This window comes from Danio rerio, chromosome 12 (assembly GCF_049306965.1).
Source record: "Danio rerio strain Tuebingen ecotype United States chromosome 12, GRCz12tu, whole genome shotgun sequence".
NCBI classification, from domain to species: domain Eukaryota; kingdom Metazoa; phylum Chordata; class Actinopteri; order Cypriniformes; family Danionidae; genus Danio; species Danio rerio.
Genome location: NC_133187.1, coordinates 8,017,008 through 8,036,456, shown reverse-complemented (window position 1 = coordinate 8,036,456; position 19,449 = coordinate 8,017,008). Strand labels below are relative to the sequence as shown.

The 19,449-nt window shown below is 35.9% G+C and overlaps 2 protein-coding genes across 8 annotated transcripts in view; one reads left to right on the top strand and one right to left on the bottom strand.

Annotated features, from left to right (window-relative positions):
* Positions 1-19,449, top strand: part of si:ch73-51i5.2 — a 278,670-nt gene that overhangs the window by 103,388 nt on the left and 155,833 nt on the right. The window lies entirely within an intron of this gene.
* The window catches only part of phyhiplb (phytanoyl-CoA 2-hydroxylase interacting protein-like b), a 68,840-nt gene that overhangs the window by 35,253 nt on the left and 14,138 nt on the right, over positions 1-19,449 (bottom strand). Inside the window, exon 1 of one of the 3 annotated variants that reach the window (XM_021480001.3) lies at positions 9,289-9,559. Coding sequence (XP_021335676.2) covers positions 9,289-9,352 — 64 coding nt within the window. The 5' untranslated portion in view covers positions 9,353-9,559. 3 annotated transcript variants of the gene reach the window in all.

The window sequence follows — 19,449 nt, the reverse complement described above, 5'->3', positions numbered from 1 at the left end:
TCGACTCTCGAGTTTAATGCACCAAGTCACATTTTCTCAAAGCTGTCAAAAAACCGAAGGATCTTAAGCAGCAGTAATTAAGCAAATGCCTTAATGATGCGTAACTTGAAAGGCTCCTGAAGATTATTTCCACTGTACTGGTCCCCGAGGTGATGGATCATTCTGTAAAAATGGCAGATTTTTCGGTCCCTTTAGACCAAAGCTAAAGCATCATCAGGATTATGACAAGCGTTAAATGCGCAGACACATCCGTTTTCACAGAGATGTTTTGATGGGGCTGGTGAATCAGAAATAACGCTTGGAAGATATGCTTGCGTCTCTTTTCTGAAAGAGCTTTTCTGATAATGATGATGATCAGTGTTTAGGGTATTTATGAGAACTTCACATTTATACACCATTATAATAGATCAAAATAGATCTTAGATGAATAGTTTATTGATACGCAAATAAAATAGACTACATTTTTTTGTATGTTTGTTTCAGCAAACTTTTCTTTCCAAAAATGCAATTTGGGTTGAAATGCCTGCCTATTTGGTGATACTAGTGTGGACAAAAAAATGGGCAAAAATATTCAAAATCTTGCCTGGGTTCTTATGTGTAACATAGTGTTGGAGACAACTGAGATGAGGATCCATTTATTCATTCATTTTTTTTCTTGGGCTGGGTCGTGGGGGCCACAGTCTCAGGAGAAAAACTCAGACTTTCCTATTCCCAGACACTTCCACCACCTCCTGGATCTGGAGGCATTCCTAGGCCAGCCGAGAGACATAGTCCCTCCAGCATGTCCTGGGTCTTCCCAGAGGTCTCTCTAGTGGGACATGCCTGGAACACCTTCTTAGGAGGCATCTTAAACAAATACCCGAGCCACCTCAGCTGGGTTTTCTCTATGTGGAGGAGCAGCGGCTCTACTCCAGGTTCCTCCCGACTGACAGAGCTCATCACCCTATCTATAAGGGTGCAGCTGGATCCTCCTCTCCAGTACCTTGGCAGTACCCTGACTTTTCCAAGGAGACTGAGGAGTGTGCTCCCCCTATAGTTGGACCACACTCTCCGGTCTCCCTTCTTTTAAATGGGAACCACCACCCCAGTTGCCCAGTCCAGAGGTACTGTGCCCGACCTCAATGCGATGTTTTAGAGACGTGTCAGTCAAGACAGCCCTACAATATCGAGAGACTTGAGACTGGAGCCAGTTAGGTTAGGAGTCAGTTAGATTCACCTGCAGTTTAGAATAGTTAGGCAGGCAATGGTCAAAACAGGAGCGAACTGAAACATACAGGTAATCCAAAGCGTAGTCAGAAAAGCAAGGGAATGGTCAGGACAGGTGGCAAAAAACATAAACAGAAAAACAAAACAAAGGTCCAAACCACAGTAGGCAGTAGTGGCTTTACTCTGAGTTCCTCCTGGGTGACATAAGGGTGCAGCCGGATCCTCCTTTCCAATACTCTGGCATAGACTTTTAGCATAGACCAGGGAGGCTGAGGAGTGTGATCCCCTATAGTTGAAACACACCCTCTGGTATCCCTTCTTAAAAATGGGAACCAAAACCCCAGTTGCCCAGTCCAGAGGTACTGTCCCCGACCTCCATGCGATATTGGAGAGATGTGTCAGGCAAGACAGCCCCACAACATCTACAGACTTGAGACTGCAGCCAGCCAGGTGAGGATCCACCTGCAGTTTAGAATAGTGAGGCAGGCAGTGGTCAAAGCAGAAGCGAACTGGAGCATGCAGATAATTCATAGCGTAGTAGGAAAAGCAGGCAAATGGTCAGGACAGTTGGCAAAACAACAGTAGAAAAACAAAATAAAGGTCAAAACCACAGTAGGCAAGACAAGGAAACAATTTGTAATGCTCACAGGGCTTGACTTAAAACAAGACTCAGCAAAGTGTGTTTGAATGTGAGGTGTATAAATAAACATTAGCTTCAGCTGTGTGTGCAATTAGTGGTAATCTGAAACTGGTGTGTGTGAGGTGCGTGATGGGAGTTGTAGTTCAGTAAAGTGGCAGATGTGTAGTTCTCCAGTGATCTGCAAATGCTAGATCACTAGTAATAAAGATACGGGTCACTGAAATATTAAACTTCTTTTTGATCAAATTGTGGAGTAAATGAAAACTCCATTTTACAGTGATGCCATTGATAGAAGAACCATTTTAATTTCATATTTTGATAATGTTAAGAAACAGTTAACAACAAAAGGATCATTTGTGGATTGAATAGATGTTACATTTCTTTAAGGAACAATTTATGCCAAAATAAACTTTATTTTATTTACTGTAATAAGTATAGATAAGTAATACTTAGATGCTAACTACTGAATCCAAACCCTTTTCTGGACATTTAAACTACATGTTAAAGCTTTATGTTTGCAAGTTTGTTTGTTTTTTTGTTAAGAAACAGTAACATTTTAGCATGTTGCTAGCACACAATGCTAACATGTTTTATCACATTTCGTGCATAAAAAAATCTCTTTCCAACACAATCTTGCTGCAATTTGTAACATTTGGATCTAGGCCAATTCATATGAATTCGTATGATCCCATTCATACTATTTTGTTTGATTTGCTCATCCCCCAATGACGGTTGGGTTTAGAGGTGAGGTTGGGTGTCACACCTCCTTTTTAAAATTGAACATTTTCATTCGGCTGATTTATACGAAATAGCCACTAAACTGACAAAACGTAAAATACTTGCGTTTCCACGTGAGATCAGGCTGCTCGTGCTAACATGATTTAACATGTGGCTAGCATGATGCTAACATATTGTATCATGGTATTTGTATATTTTAGTGTATTTGGGCTTATTTTATTAGATTTCTTTAATTTGACTTAACAATTTGTTACAAATATCACTTTTTTTCCTTTTTTTTTGCAATTATTTAGTTAAACAGTAAACTTTTTCATGAGCATTTGAACCATATTTGTTTGGCTGTTGGACGTGGCCACTAGACTTTTAGTCAAAATATAAGATATATTATTTATCTTGAGATTGTTTGCATTTGTTTTGTATGAAGATATTGTATTAATTTTATTTGTGCAAATTGTTCGAGTTTAAAAAAAAAATGTAAACACTTCAATCCAATAAACACAATACAGATTAAAAAAGATTCATTGGATTTACTACATTGTTTTAAGGTCAGCGGTCGCAAACAATGTATATGGAAAAGATTCACTGGATTTACTACATTTTTTTAAGGTCAGTGGTTGCAAACTATTTATATGGGCTAAATTTAAACTTTTTAAACTATGCTAAATTTAAACGTTCAACTTATTTTGTTTGTTTAAATTCAGCCAATATAAATAGTTTGCAACCACTTACCTTAAAATATATATATAAATCCAATGAATCTTTTTATTTTTTATTGTGTTTATTGTATTGAAGTGTCTACATTTTTTTTAACTCGAACAAGCTGCACAAATTAATTTAATACAATATCTTCGTTCAAAACAAACGCAAACAATCTTAAAATAAATGTGTCATGTGTCAATTCAGATTTTAACATTTTATGATTTTAAGTGAGAGCCAGTGCACATTAGTTTGAGTGGTTTTTAGATTGGAATTATTCCTCCTGAACATGCAAAACCCATATGGAAGCATGCTATATATTGTAGCTTCTTTGACAGAAGCAGGTTAGCGTTGTTCATAATCTCTGAGATATTGGCCCTGGTTTGATGCACTGTGAGGCTTCTCTATGAGTCCAGGAGTGCGCACAGGAAGAGTTGACGGCAGTGGTGGGCCTACAGGAGCATATGGTGCTCACAGCAGGGGCGTCTCATCAACCTGACACTGAATCAGAAGCACAGAACACGACCTGTCCAAACCAACGCTCTCCAGACACTGCTCAAAGACTTGTTGTGAGTGAAATAGGCTCTCTGCTGAATGGCCAAATCACATCCACACGCGCAATACATGCTTAGAGTCTAATTAGAGTGTACAGTTGAAGGCAAGATGAATAACCTTTCTAATTAGATTATTTTCCATAAATATTTCCCATGTGATGTTTAGCAGAGCAAGGGATTTTTAAACAGTCTTTCCTATATTATTATTATTATTCTTATTATTCATTCTTTCGTTCATTTTCTTTTTTTTCTTAGTCCCTTTATTAATCTGGGGTCGCCACAGCAAATGAACCACCAACTTATCCAGCATATGTTTTTGCGCAGCGGATGCCCTTCCAGCCGCAACCCATAACTGGGAAACCCATACACACTCATTCACACTCATACACTACAGATAAGTAAGCCTACCTAATTCACCCGTACCGCATGTCTTTGGACTGTGGGGGAAACCGGAGCACCCCGAGGAAACCCACGCCAACAGGGGGAGAACAGCAAACTTCACACAGAAATGCTAACTGACCTAGCCAAGGCTCAAACCAGCGACTTTCTTTCTGCGAGGCAACAACGCTACCCGCTGCGCGCCTATGCCACTCAAGTGGAATATGTACGTCCCAGTTTTTACATTTTCTCATAATTCTGAGATTGCCAAATTGACAATGAGTCATGAAAACGGATAAAATTCCACATATACAGTTGAAACCAGAAGTTTACATACACTCTAAAAAAAAGGAACAAAACCATTTTTTTTAAATGTCTGATGATTAATCATACTAAACGTTTACTATTTCAAATCCGTTAGGATTACCTAAAAGCTTGAATAATTAGAGAATAGTTTTATTAATTTCTAGACAGTTAAAAGTTTGCATACCTTTCCTTGGTATTTTTTTGCTTTGCTTTTAAATTGTATAACTTTGGTCAAATGTTTTGAGTATCCTTCTACAAGCTTCTCACAATAGTTTGAAGGAATTTTGGGTCCATTCCTCCTAACAGAATTGGTGTAAGTTAGTCAGATTTGTTGGCTGTCTTGCTCGCACAAGCTTTTTCAACTCTGCCCACAAATTTTATAAGGTTAAGATCAGGGCTTTGTGATGGCCACCCCAAAACATTCACTCTGTTGTCCTTAAAGCACATTTGAACTAATTTGGCAGTATGCTTAGAGTCATGGTCTGTCTGGAAGACCTATTTGTGGCCATGTTTTAATTTCCTGGCTGATGACTTGAGATGTTGCTTCAGTATTTCTACATAACGTTCTTTCTTCATGATGCTATCTGTGCTGTGAAGTGGACCAGACCCCACAACATGATGCTGCCCACATACTTCACAGTTAAGATGGTGTTTCTAGGCTTGTAAGCTTTCCCCTTTGTCCTCCAAATGTAACACTAGTCATTATTATGGCCAAACAATTCTATATTAGTTCCATCAGATCACAGGACATGTCTCCAAAAATTAGTCTGTTCCCCAGTGTAATTTAGCAAATTTTAATCTGGCTTTTTTGTTGATTCTGGCTTGTTGATTTTCCCATGTTGTCACAAAAGGAAGCAGTGTGTTTGAGGTTTTCCTTAAATACTATTCTATAGTTGAGCCTCCAATTAACTCAAATGTTGATAATTAGCCAATCAGAAACATCCAAAACCTTGACATCATCATCTGAGCTTTTTCAGAGGCAGAATAATCTCATTGTATGTAAACTTGACTTTCAAGAAAAGTTATAACAATTTCTTGAATATCTCTCTCATTATTCTGCTAGTAAGCATAACAGAAACCAATTTGATAATCCTAATTTACCTAAAAGAGAAAAAGTTTAGTGACATTAAAATCTGAATTTTTAAAATGGTTATGTACCTTTTTATAATGTATGAACACTTTTGGCTTCAACTGTGTATTTATATATATAATATCGTACTTTATAAATAATATTCTGAATGAACTACATCAATTTATAGATTAATTTACTCATTTTGTCATTCACTTTCATCAGTTTAATGGGTTTATCATTTTTCCTGCAAATTACATGTGTATTTACTTTGATATTATCACTGTTTGATTATTATTATACTTTAACATTCTGAATGAACGACCTCAATTTATAAATTCATTTATTATTTTTGTCATTCATTTTTATTATTTTAATTATCGTACTTTAAAGAATATTCTGAATGAACTACATCAATTTATGGATTTGTTTAAAGGTTTTTGTTATTCACTTGTATTATTTTAACTGGTTTTGCTTTTAAATATTTTTCATTACTACAGCCCATAAAACAGGTCATGTCTTTATTTCTACATTACTTATGTAAAATCAAAAATTATTATGTGTGTATAAGACGAACCAAGCTTATAACAGTCAATAACACTCAGAGATCATTCAGCATTTGCACAGTTTTATTTACAGGAGGAATGTGCAGTGGGTTCAGGGGGAGTTGGAGATGTAGGAGAGGGCTCAACTGTAGATCTGGTTGTGTTTGCTGATCCACAGTTGCTTCAGTTTCAGATCAATCGTGTAGCTATTATCGTGTAGTATTCTATATCTCTCTTCACCTTCTTCTTCTGGAGTTTCCTCTCCGCCTTTTTCTTTGCCTTCTCCTCTGCCCACAGAGACAGAAGCTGTGCCACTTTTCTGAACTTTGGCTTCTTGTGCTGAATAACTGGAGATGCCATGGAGAACTGAGCGGTCGACTCTTGTCCGGCAAAGTCTCCAGCTTCAATGACGTCCATCTCCTCCTCCATTACGTCACTTGACGAATATTTCTCCTCTTTCTCATCCTTCTCCTCCTCCCAAGCAACCTTCCGTCTGATAGTAGGACGATCTGGAGAGCAGCGGGAGAATTCCTCATAAGATGAAGCACATGCTCCAGGCAGAGCGGCAGCATCATGAGTGTCAGGAAACACACTCAGAAGAGCTGCTCGTCTTGTAGAAGGACCATCAGGTGACACCATGGAGAACTGAGAGGTAGACTCTCCAGCTTCACTGAGGTCCTCCTCGCTTTGATGGAGATCCATCACTTTGCTCATCCAGGATTCCTCCTCCTTTTCCTCCCAAGCAATCAGTGGTCTCAGTGGTGGGGGAGACCTGCAGGCTTGGATCTCCTCAAACTCCTTCTCCTCGTCCTCAGTGTTGAGGAACAAGATTTCTGGAGGAGATGCAGAGCAAACCTGAGGCTTTACTGGACTCAGAGGAGCAGCTCGTCTGGTAGGAGGACGTACTGAGGAGCAGTGGTAGGAGACCAGCTCATCTGGAGACTCTGGCAGCGACTGAATGTGAGTGGCTGGAAGAGTGAAGTCTCCAGAGACGCCTGGAAGCTCAGGTAGGTCTCCATCTTCAGGCTTCAGGACAGAAGGTTTGACAGGAGTCAGCAGTGGTTTGGCTTTCACCAGAAGAGGCTTTCGCTCCTTTGGCTTTCTTCTGAGACATTTGATCCTGCACTTTTTGACATTCTCAGTGCAGTCGATGGCCTCGTTCTCTGCATGTTTCTCAACCGCCACCAGTTCTTGTGGAGCACACTTCTGTGTCTCCGTATCACGCAAGAAAGGTGTAAAACGGCCAAAAAGCTTTCGAATTGCTCTGTTAAACGCTGCCATCGTGAAAAACGAAAGGCCGAAAATCAATTGAATAAGCAGGAAAAGTAGCTGTGGATAACTGTAAACTCCTCAAACACCAACAGAAGGTCAGATTTAGAACTGCACTTTCTGCCAGAGCAGAATTCTAAAGATGACATCATAGCATGTTTGAATTCTGAACTAGACACACACGCACACACACACATTTGTTTTTGTGAAAAGTGGGTACATTACATAGGTTTCCATTCATTTTATACTGTTCAAACTGGATATTTTATTGCCCTAACCCCACCCTACCTCTACACCCAACCATCACTGGAGACAGAGTACAGCTTTACTCTCTAAAATAAACTCATTCAGTGTGATTTATTGGCTTTTTGAGAAATGGAACGCCACCAATGGCCTCATATTTCACCTCCTTTTTGTAATACCTGTCACACCCATGTCATTATACAGATTTGTGTCCAGATTTGTCACAAAAACACAAAAAAATACACACAGACACACACACCCACACACACAGGGCCGGATTAAGAACACATTGGGCCCTGGGGCTATAGCAAATCCAAGGGCCCTCCTTCTAATTTTATTTTTTTACCTCACAAGTGTGTGTGTGTGTGTGTGTATATATATATATATATATATATATATATATATATATATATATATATATATATATATATATGTATACCTGCAGGCCTTTTTTTAATAAAATAGAAAAAATATATAATAATCAAATGGTGTAAAAGATAATAAAATTAATTAATAAATTAATAAGAATAATAACAATAATAACAACAACAATTATATATATATATATATATATATATATATATATATATATATATATATATATACACACACACACACACGCACGCACACACACACACACACACACACACACACACATATATATATATATATATATATATATATATATATATATATGTGTGTGTGTGTGTGTGTGTGTGTGTGTGTATGTATATGTATATATATATATATATATATATATATATATATATATATATATATATATATATATAATTGTTGTTGTTATTATTGTTATTATTCTTATTAATTTATTAATTAATTTTATTATCTTTTACACCATTTGATTATTATATATTTTTTCTATTTTAATAAAAAAAGGCCTGCAGGTATACAAAACTAAGTAATGACATAACATGAACTTTAAAGTTAAAACAGGCTGCAAAAAAACAAACGAAAAAAGAAAAGAAAAAAAAACATTTGCAATACTTTAATACTGCAATACTAGTGCTTTATAATAAATACTTTGAATAGGGGTTCACCTTTAAAACGTTTCTTTAGAGCTTTAGCTGACTATAAATCCCTAGCGATATAATATCTTTAATATCTATGCTTCTAATATCCAAAATAATTTATTGTGGTCTAGCATCCTTATTTTATTTATTTATTTAGATATGTTTGCATCAAATATAATGTCTGATGAAAGTCAGTGCCAATATTTCATTGCTCAATATTACTGTTGACTTCATAAAAGGGGCAAAGTAATCATTCAAGATAAAAAAAAAGTTTGCTTTTTAACTGGTTCAGTTAGACTTACTGTAAAGCATAACCAAGTGTATTTACTTGAGATAGACACTCCGCAACGATGGATATTTTGATAACTGCTCATTTAGGCTATTTGATTAGTTCGCACTGTCTCGGTTATATTGTGTGATGAAAGGATTGTACGGGCGCGCGTTGGCTTGAGTTCAGCTGTTACCGCCGCGCAGCTGAGACAGCGCTTTAGTTATGAGTCCATTCAACATAATTCCGCCAATCACAGCTTCTGTTACTACATATACAAGTGTATCAATGATGAAGACAGTTAGAATTAAATTTTTTGTTCCACTACGAGTTTGGTTAGCCTACCTTTGACTGAGCGGTTCTCACGGTAGTGCCAAGATAAGAGACTGTCCTTGGAAAATTGGGACATCTGATCAGTGGGCTATAGCCACTCTGAGCTCTCTGGTTTAGCACTGGTGCCGCTGTTTTTAAACAGCAGCGAACCGAAAGGAATACTTCACATTATTGACGAGAGAAAGCATAACGCATGAGGCAATTCTTCAGCCAATCAAGGGCCCCCTTCTTCCATCGGCCCTGGGGCTTCAGCCCCACCTGGCCCTTACGTTAATCCGGCCCTGCACACACACACAAGCACAAAGATACACAAAACACTTGTGACAAACTTTGAACGTCAAAAGACCCTAGGATTGTTTTGAAGTATGATGTCCTCATAAACCACCACACTAGAGGACAATTATACAACTTTGTGTCCTTGTATACCACACAAACAAGTACACACACGGACACAGGTATCATACACAAAGGTCATTCTTCGTGGGTTTATTTTGATCCCTGTTGGTCAGACATTGGGTTACTATTGGGAAACATAAAACCTCTTTGAATGGCTCTTTTTGCTCCAATCATGTCTTTGGTCAAGGTTAACTCTGGTGTCCGTTTCTGCCGACTGATATTTCATACTTTATAAAATGCCACTACTAGTTTAATGACATTTCTTACAGCCTTTCTGTTGTTTATTCATTTATTTAACTTTTTATATATTTTATATACATAATGTTACATATACATAACATAGTAGTTAGGTTTATGTATTAGGTAGAATAAGGCATGTAGAATGCACTAAATAATATCAAGTACTAAATAACAGCCAATATGCAGGTAATAAACTACTAGTTAATAATGAGTACTGGTGTTTAAAGGGGACCTATTATGCAAAAATCACTTTTAACAAAGTTTAATCACGTTTAAACAAAGTTGTGTGTTAACAGTCTGTGAATATAACCAGCTTCTAATATTAAAAATATATTAATTTTATTTTTTATAATCACACTTGATAAAAACCGTATCACTAGGCCGAAACACTTTCACAGTGTCCCTTTGTATGTGTCATCTGAGGGGAAAAGCCCTGCCCATTAATGACAATCTCTCCTTTATTAGCATAAGACGTCTTGTTTTTGAATCTGCCACTATGCTGACACACAGGAATTTATAGCCCCGCCCTCTTCTGAAAAGAGAATCTCATTTGAATTTAAAGTGACAGTCACCAAAATGGCACAATAAAAGGCCTTAAAGGAGCAGATTCAAAGAGGTATTTACATTATTTCTGTGGTATTTTGAGCTGAATATTTCACATGCACACTCTAGGCACATCTTATTTTACATCTTGTAAAAAGGGGGCATAATAGATCCTCATAAAAACCAAAGTGTTACCTTTTTAAAAGTGACGACAAAGCTCTATATCAGTCATTGTGGCTTGGTAACCCCTGAACACGTTGTATTGCCTGACCTAATTTATTTACATAATCGCTAACCCCCATAGTTTGTTTTTATAATAACATAATCATATTAAGCAGTCTAGACCCCGTGGGGCATTTGTTGTAATCCTTGCTAATAATTAGCTAACCCAACTTTCTGTATGACAGTACCGTAGTGGGTGTTAAAGGGCCAGTTCAGCCAAAAAATCCTTTTCATTGACCCTTGTATCAATACATTAGTGTTTGACTTCTTTTTATTTCCATGTGGTGATGTCATTGGCCCATGAACATTTCCTGCTTGTTATCAAACTATTTCATAACTGTAACGAGGAAATCAATCATAATGTAATGTTAAAACAGCTGTCATAATATTATTTATTAATATGTGGCCCTTTTTGGATTCTCAAAAGCTATGAAAATAAAAAATGTAAAACAAGAAATGCGCTAGAACCATTGTTATCGTTTACATCCTTAAAAATAGTCTATTGTACAGGTGCATTTTTTAAATTATTCATTCATTCATTTTAATTTGGCTTAGTCCCTTTGTTCATCAGGGGTCGCCACAGCGAAATGAACCGCCAACTTATCCAGCATATGTTTTACACTACGGATGCCTTTCCAGCGCTTCATAAGATGAGTCCTTCATACTCATAATTATGGCCATTTTAGTTTATTCAATTCAACTCTACACAGAAATGCCAACTGACCCAGCCGGGACTCGAACCAGCAACCTTCTTGCTGTGAGGCGACAGTGCTGCTAACCACTGAGCCACAATATCACCTTTTTCAAATATTATAAAAATAAAATGTTATTTTTATTTGTATTATTATAGAGCATTAGTTGGCTTAAAAGCTCAAAAGTACAGCATTTATTAGAGCATGTTTTTTCAAATGATAAGTCCATTTCATTTATCAGCCCTTTTCATTTGCAACATATTTTTCAGTATATTTACTAATCTGCTAATCAGTTTCTTTTTTTTTAAGCTGAGCCATCAGGGAATGAAAATGAACTGACAGCAGGGAATAAAATCCAGGCGGCCATACAACTGGAAAAATGAGAAAAATATAAAAATGACACCTTTACAAGTTATAAAGGTTTTTATATATATATATATATATATATATATATATATATATATATATATATATATATATATATATATATATATATATATATATATATATACACATACACATTTGAAGTCAGAATTATTCACCCCCATGTTTATTTTTTCCCCAATTTCTGTTTAACGGAGAGAAGATTTTTTTTCAACACATTTCTAAACCTAATAGTTTTAATAACTCATTTCTAATAACTGATTTATTTTATCTTTGCCATGATGACAGTAAATAATATTTGACTAGATATTTTTCAAGACACTTCATACAGCTTAAAATTACATTTAAAGGCTTAACTGGGTTAATTAGGTTAACTAGGCAGGTTAGAGTAATTAGGCAAGTTATTGTATAATGATGGCTTGTTCTGTAGACTATCAAAATATATATATACACACACACACACTCCCACATCGAATCCTTGTGTATTTCAAACACAAAATTTATGCATATGGAAAATGATTTTATGCAAATAAACACTCATTGCAACAGCGCCATGTTTGAGCTGGCAAGTGTTCATGTGTTAGTCTGCTAAATCCTTTGCTGTTTTTATGCATAAACACAATTTTCAGTTTTCATTTCAGCATGCTACAGTACTGTATGCCATGTACAAACAATGTTACTGCCCTAAATATTTTAGTTAAATCAAATGAACTTTTCTAGTCGTCTTAACTTGCATCAATCAAACTGACTAAAAATATAAAGTTAAACTTTTTATAACTTAAAACATTTCAATCTTATTAACTTATTTAAAAAAGCAAGAGCAACATAAAAATATTTGTTGTCTTGACTTGTGCAGTTAATTAATGTGCAGTCAAGTATGTCTAAAAATTAATCAAACCTACTTAAAAAAAGTGAACATATTGTAAAGATCTACTCAAAATTCAACTTGCAAAAAAGAAAATTCAAAGGACACCTAAAAAGGCTCAACATGAAGTGATAAAATACTACAGACTAATTACCCTCAAGTGGTTCCAAACCTTTGTGAGTATCTTTATTCTGTTGAACACTGAAGAAGTTATAAGATACTGAAATCCAGCTTGTGTCAAAATATCTTCTTGTGTGTGCAACATGACAAAAACAAGCTCATACAGGTTTGGTACAAGTAAACAGTGAATAAACGATGACACAATTTTCATTTTTGTGTGAACGATCCCTTTAATTTTTACTGCCGCTCGTTGAAAAAATCCTCCTCAAGCAAATTCAGCCAAGAACCACTAATCTATGCAAAGGATTTTTAGCAAAACATGGAAACAACACACAGACAGCAAAGAATTACCCAACCTCATCTCAGATGTGAGTTTACGGATGAAGAGGCTTAGATGTTCCGTCTTTAACCACGAGTGAAACATAAGCTTGTCTAAGAAGCATGCAGTGAAAGTAAATGATCATATGACTGATTCTCATAATAGAGCAGCAATGTTGCATGTAACTTAACACTGGTTTGCAAATGGATAAGTTGTGAAAAGCACACACACACACACAGTCTGAGACTGCAATGCCAGTGATGTAACACCACCAGGAAGAGATGTGATCTGAGAAAATAAGCCTGGCATGGTGTTTCGTTTGGTGTGATGTTTGCGACTGAAGTGATGGAAAAACATAAAAAGTTGCAGGGCATGATCTTGAGCTTTTATTAGAGGTTTAAGAATAATTCGAGCAGTTTTAAGGCTTTTTTTGACAATTTGTTTGGGTTTAAAGAACACAACTTTTCATGAAGTAAAAGCATGACTTCCTTATAGTTATTTTACGATTTATTTCCGGCAGCTGGGGTGCCGGAAAAAAACCCCGTAAAATAACCCCCGTAAAATAATGGATATTAAATTACAGAAATTTACCAGAAATATCAATTTAAGGAAATTTCTGTAATTTTTTTATCCGTTATTTTACGGTAAATTTCTGTAATTTAACGGCTATTATTTATCTTTTTTTCTGGCACCCCAGCTGCTGAAAATAAACCATAAAATTACGGATTTTTTTTTTTTTTTACAGTGTAGATTTAAACTGTTGAGATGTATCATTTTTTAATCCATTTAGCCGATCTTCAGCTCTGGTAGTAGCCCTTTTAGCTTAGCATAGGTCATTTGAACCATGACTTATGGATTAGACCATTAGCATCTCTCTCTCTCAAAAAAAAATTTTAGTTAATTTCCTTTCTAAAGCTTAAATGTATGTAAAGTTTTCTTGATAATAGCAAATATCATTTCATTTCCAATCAGTCTAATGCACAATGTCACCACAGAGGCTTTAAATTTCAAGCTTTTTAAAAAATTTTTAAGCAAGATGCTAATGGCCTAATCTGATTTAATGACCTATGCTAAACTACGCTAAACGTGCTCCTGCCCAACCTGGAGATCGTCTGAATGGATTAAAAAAAATGGTAAAACTGTTGCAAAATGAGCCTATGTTCAAAATAAGTGGAGTGTTCCACTTGGAGTTTAGCTCCAGCTTGCTTAAACAAACCTACCAGGAAGTTTCTAGTATTTCTAAAACCTTAAGTAGCTGGTTCAGGTGTGTTTGATTAGGGTTGGAGCTAACTCTCCAGGACACCGACCCTCCAGGACCGAGTCTGGACACCCCTGTTTTAGTCATTGCGCTCGCTTTACATACAAAAGCATTTCTATGTAAACGCATTTAGATTTAACCATAAATTTAAAACTCCATTTATTTAAACAACACGACTGTCTCTAGCAGCATGTGTATCTCAGAATAGCCTAATAATCATGAATCGGCTTCATTATCCGCCTGCTCTGTTTTGCTGCGTGCACAGTGGACACAATTAACAAATTGATGGCCATGTTAAATCGTTTCTTTCACTTGCGGGGCGGCTTGGCAGATGGTGGCCCCTGTTTTGGAGTCAGTCTCCTCTGGCCAGAGCTGTATATTCAGACAGGACAGCGAGCGAACACTGTCAGGCTGCTGTATAGGCCACACAAAAGATTGCCCATCTGAGGCCCGTCCCGAGGGGGCAGAAATGCAGAAACGCCCCTTTTAATGCATGCTTATCAAGAAGTCCCGCACTGGAGAGACTCATCTATTTTCTCTCTGTTCACAAATGGACGCCGGTCCTCAGAGTATTCAGCGTTTCAGAAGCAAAAGCTCGCCTTGAGTGCATCCGCAGTTTCATAATGATTACATAATGGAAATATGGACTCGTTCCTGCTGAATTCTAATGGAGGGGGAACTTAGCATATTGGGCTGAATCATTAATAGGAAGGTCATAAATTAGCTGCAAATGAACATCTGAGTCATTTTCGGGAAATGGTGGTGTTCATGGCTTTTTTTGGCACTATGACTCTATTAACAAGATACTTATTTGTGTCATGTTCATTATTCATCCATTTTAGTGTGTATTGCAATTTGTTTATGTTTGCGTTACATTAAATGAGCAGCCAGTTTGCATATCCTCAGTTAATAAAGGACAAATGTGTAAGATATTCGCAAAAACAAACAAACAAAAAAATACAATGGAAAATGTATTATGTTTAAACATATATATATATATATGTCCGAGGCGACGTGGTGGTGCAGTAGGTAGTGCTGTCGCCCCACAGCAAAAAGGTCGCTGGTTTGAGCCACGGCTGGGCCAGTTGACATTTCTGTGTGGAGTTTGCATGTTCTCCTCACGTTCGTGTGGGTTTCCTCCGGGTTCCTCCACAGTCCAAAGACATGCGCTGTGAGTGAATTGAATAAACTAAATTTTCAGTAGTGTATGAGTGTGTGGGTGAATGAGTGTGTATGTGTGTTTACCAGTACTGGGTTGTGGCTGGAGGGGCATCTGCTGCGTTAAAAAAAAATATGCTGGAATAGTTGGCGGTTCGTTCCGCTGTGGCGACCTTTGAAATAGAAATAAAGCTGAAAGAAAATTAATGAATAATCTAATTTTTAAAATCTTATTGGCTATGATCATTTCAGCCTGGGGAAGTTCTGCAGTACAGCAGTAATCTTTTCCAGTCACAGGATTAATCAACTTCCCTATAAATGTATAAATTGGCTCACCTCTCTTCTAAGCTCTGGCACAGATGTTTACTATTATTATGCCAACACAAATGACGAGGGGAGGAGCGTAGGAGTGTAAATATGGCAGTAAAACTCAAAGGACAGATGGGTTGGGACAGAATGTACCCTTTGTGACTCAGTCATGTTCATCATCTCCGTCATCTTCCTTCTTTGCACACCTGGGCCACGATTCATTAACCAATCACATTAGACTTTTTCCAAGTGCTTTAAAGGCCTAAAATACATGACTTTTTCATTTTTAAAAATCCCAAAAATGAATATAAGTGAATATAAGTGATTTTCGTGCATTTGAACAAAACAGATTTATTTTTTTATTAAAATAACATTTTAGTCACAGAACATCTTTAGAAATACAAAGATAATACATTTAAATTTATACAAAATATTTAAAAAATTGTAAAATTCAACCAAGTTTTTTACTATTTTTTTGTTTCTCTTGATTTTTGCTTTTTAAAATGTTTTTATTTAATATTTTTCCCTAAGATATAAATTTGTGTGTGCCAGTTTTAGGCCGATTTCATAAGTTATTTTATTAGACAAGCTTCAACACTGACTAATCTAATGTATATGCACAAATATATTATTGTGAAGCTTCCTTTAGAAAATATGATTTGTCGACTTATGTACTTGCATGATCTCAAATTTTCCTAAATCCAGAGAAATAAGCCATTTTAACTATTTCGTTAAAATTCGCAGTTCAGTTCAGTCGTTCGAAAATATTAAAATTTTAAAAGGAGGCGTGCCACCAAAACCCACCCCTAAACCCAACCCAACCCAAGGCGATGAACAAATCGTACTAAATTGTATGAAAGAGATCGAACAAATTTATACCAATTAGCCACTAAATCACCGTGAGATTGTGTTGGTAGACCAGTCACAACAGATTTAGCTCTAACCAATCAGAGCAGGGTATGGCCACCTGGCCAAGCAGAGCACAGTAGGTTCTTGGAAAGGAGACCAGATTCATGAACAACCATTTCAGAGACTAAAAGAAAAGAGCTGATGCTTAGCTCTATGTAAAATGGCATAACAGTGTAAAGCAATATGATTGTATGAAATATGCAAAATTATTTACAATATGAAACTATTTGTCGACTATTTATCGCAGCTTGCTAGTCCATAAGATCAATTCCTTTAACAGCGAAATCTAAATCAATAGCGTTGTGTGTCTGCACCCATTATTTCCCTCAAAGGACTGTGACAGCATCGATGCTACACTGCATGGACCGTGTCAATAAGAACGTTCTCTCTTTGTTTGTCTTGTGACACCACTGCTGAAGGGACTTCGAGTTCCTCTGCACAGAGCTGGTATAGAATACAAAACAGAGCTCTTAGGCAATTTTGTTCATGCTCACACAAAGCATGTTTTTTTTTTTTTGCTTTAGCACTGAGCCCAATTTACTAAAGACCCCAGAAATAGATTTAATTCACATTTAATTGTCTTCATCTTGCATTAGTACACTGAAAATAATAATTAATTGGATTTACTATTTTTTAAGGTGAGTGGTTACCTAATTTATACAAACAAACAAAGTTGAACATTACTAAATGTAATTCGTTTGATTAAATTCAGCCGTTATAAATTGCAACTACTTACCTTAAAAATGTAGTAAATCCAATGAACCATTTTTTTCAGTGAATTATTAGTAAATAATAAAAAGTTTAACATTTTTAAAAAGCAAAACTGATGATTAGAGAGCAGTGTGAGACTTTAACAAATGCAAATATGTAAATAAAATGTCTAAATGACAAATGAATTGATTAATTAATCAGGCAGGGACAATCATCCGTTATGATACAGATAGAAAAATCGTTGGTCTGATGATTAGTTTACATGGCTAAATAAATGATTAAATAAAGATTGATAAACTAACTGGAATTTTAAATATTCAGCCATTATTATACACAAGGGAAAATAGATTAGGAAAATATCCAGACTTATTGACTTGGTACACTGTAAAAAAATAATAATAAAAAATACAGGGATTCACACAATCGATTTCTGGCTGGACAACATGATGGAATTAAGGTCATTTATTAATCTGTACAAATTTAACTGGATTAAACATAAAACCATTAAGTTGTCCACCCAAAAACCCCAGAATTGCTGTTGTTGTTTTAGCACTGTTTTTAGACCAACTCGTTAAATAAAAGCATAGAAATCTAGATTTAATCTTGCATTAGTACACAAAAATAATGATGATTTGAATTTACTATTTTTTAAGGCAAGTGTTTACCTAATTTATACAAACTCATTAAGTTGAACATTACTAAATTTAATTTATTTTTTTACATTCAGCCATTTTAAATTGCATGCAACTATATACCTCTTAACAATTTAGTAAATCCAATGAACCATTTTTTTTCACTGAATTATTAGTGCATAATTAATTTTTAAATATTTTTGAAAAGCAAAACAGATTATTATTGAGTTGTGTGACCCTTTAACAAATGCAAATATGACAAATATGTAAATCAATGTCTGAATGACAAATTAATTATTAATTAACAAGGAAGGGATAATCATCCGTTATTATATAGAAAAATGGTTGGGTTGACATTTAATTTACATGGCCAAATAAATTATTCATTGAAGATCGATTAACTAATTATGGAATTTTAAATATTCTGCCATCATTATACACAAGGGAAAATAGATTGGGAAATATCCAGACATCATTGATTTGTGTCGGTACAACATGAAGGAATCAAGTTAACTTATTAGTTTTTACAAATTTAAGTGGATTGAACATAAAACCATTAAGTTATCCTCAAGGATTGTGTTGCTTCAGCTCATTTTAAATAAGCCCAGTAGGCAGAGGACGTCAACATTACGTCAGAATGATGTTGTACCCCAGCATTGTGGGGACATTGCATTTTGCTTGGAAATGAAAATGGAGTTGACGTCAGAACTCAATGTCAGGCTAACATCAATGTCCAACATCCGATCTAAAATCAGCCAAATGTCAACGTCTAATTATGTTAAAGTTTGACGTTGTGTTGACGTTACCACTATAAGACGTTTATTAGATGCTGCATTTTGGTTGGTTACACCTGACAAATGTCGCTGGATTTTGGTCACTTTCCAACACAACCTAAAATCCACCAAATTTCAACGTCATATGATGTCATTATTGGACGTCAAAATAATGTTGTTCTTAGACGCTGGACAGACATTGAATTTTAGTTGCCTGACATCATGACCTAAATCTAACCTAGTATTAACGTCTTGTGAATTTTGTGTATGCTGGGTGTAGTTTTATCAAATAGCAAATGAAATTTTTTGAGTGCATGTAGCATATATAAATCAACCAATCAATCATATTACAAAAATTACTATTATTATAAATTAAATATATACAAAGTACCACATACTCTGCTAATATGAAATGAAAAATGCTTGGGAATATATATAGATCTTAAGCAATTGGCAAAAAAAAAATAGCTGGTCAACCAGGCTGGTTTTAGAGGAGTTTTGGCCACTTCCATGCTGGTTAACAGCTATTTCCAGCCAGGTCTTAGCTGGTCAGGCTGGTAGATGACCAGCTAAAACCAGATGACCAGCCTAGCCAGGCTGGGTGTGCCGCCAAAACCATATGTCCAGCTTAAACCAGGCTGT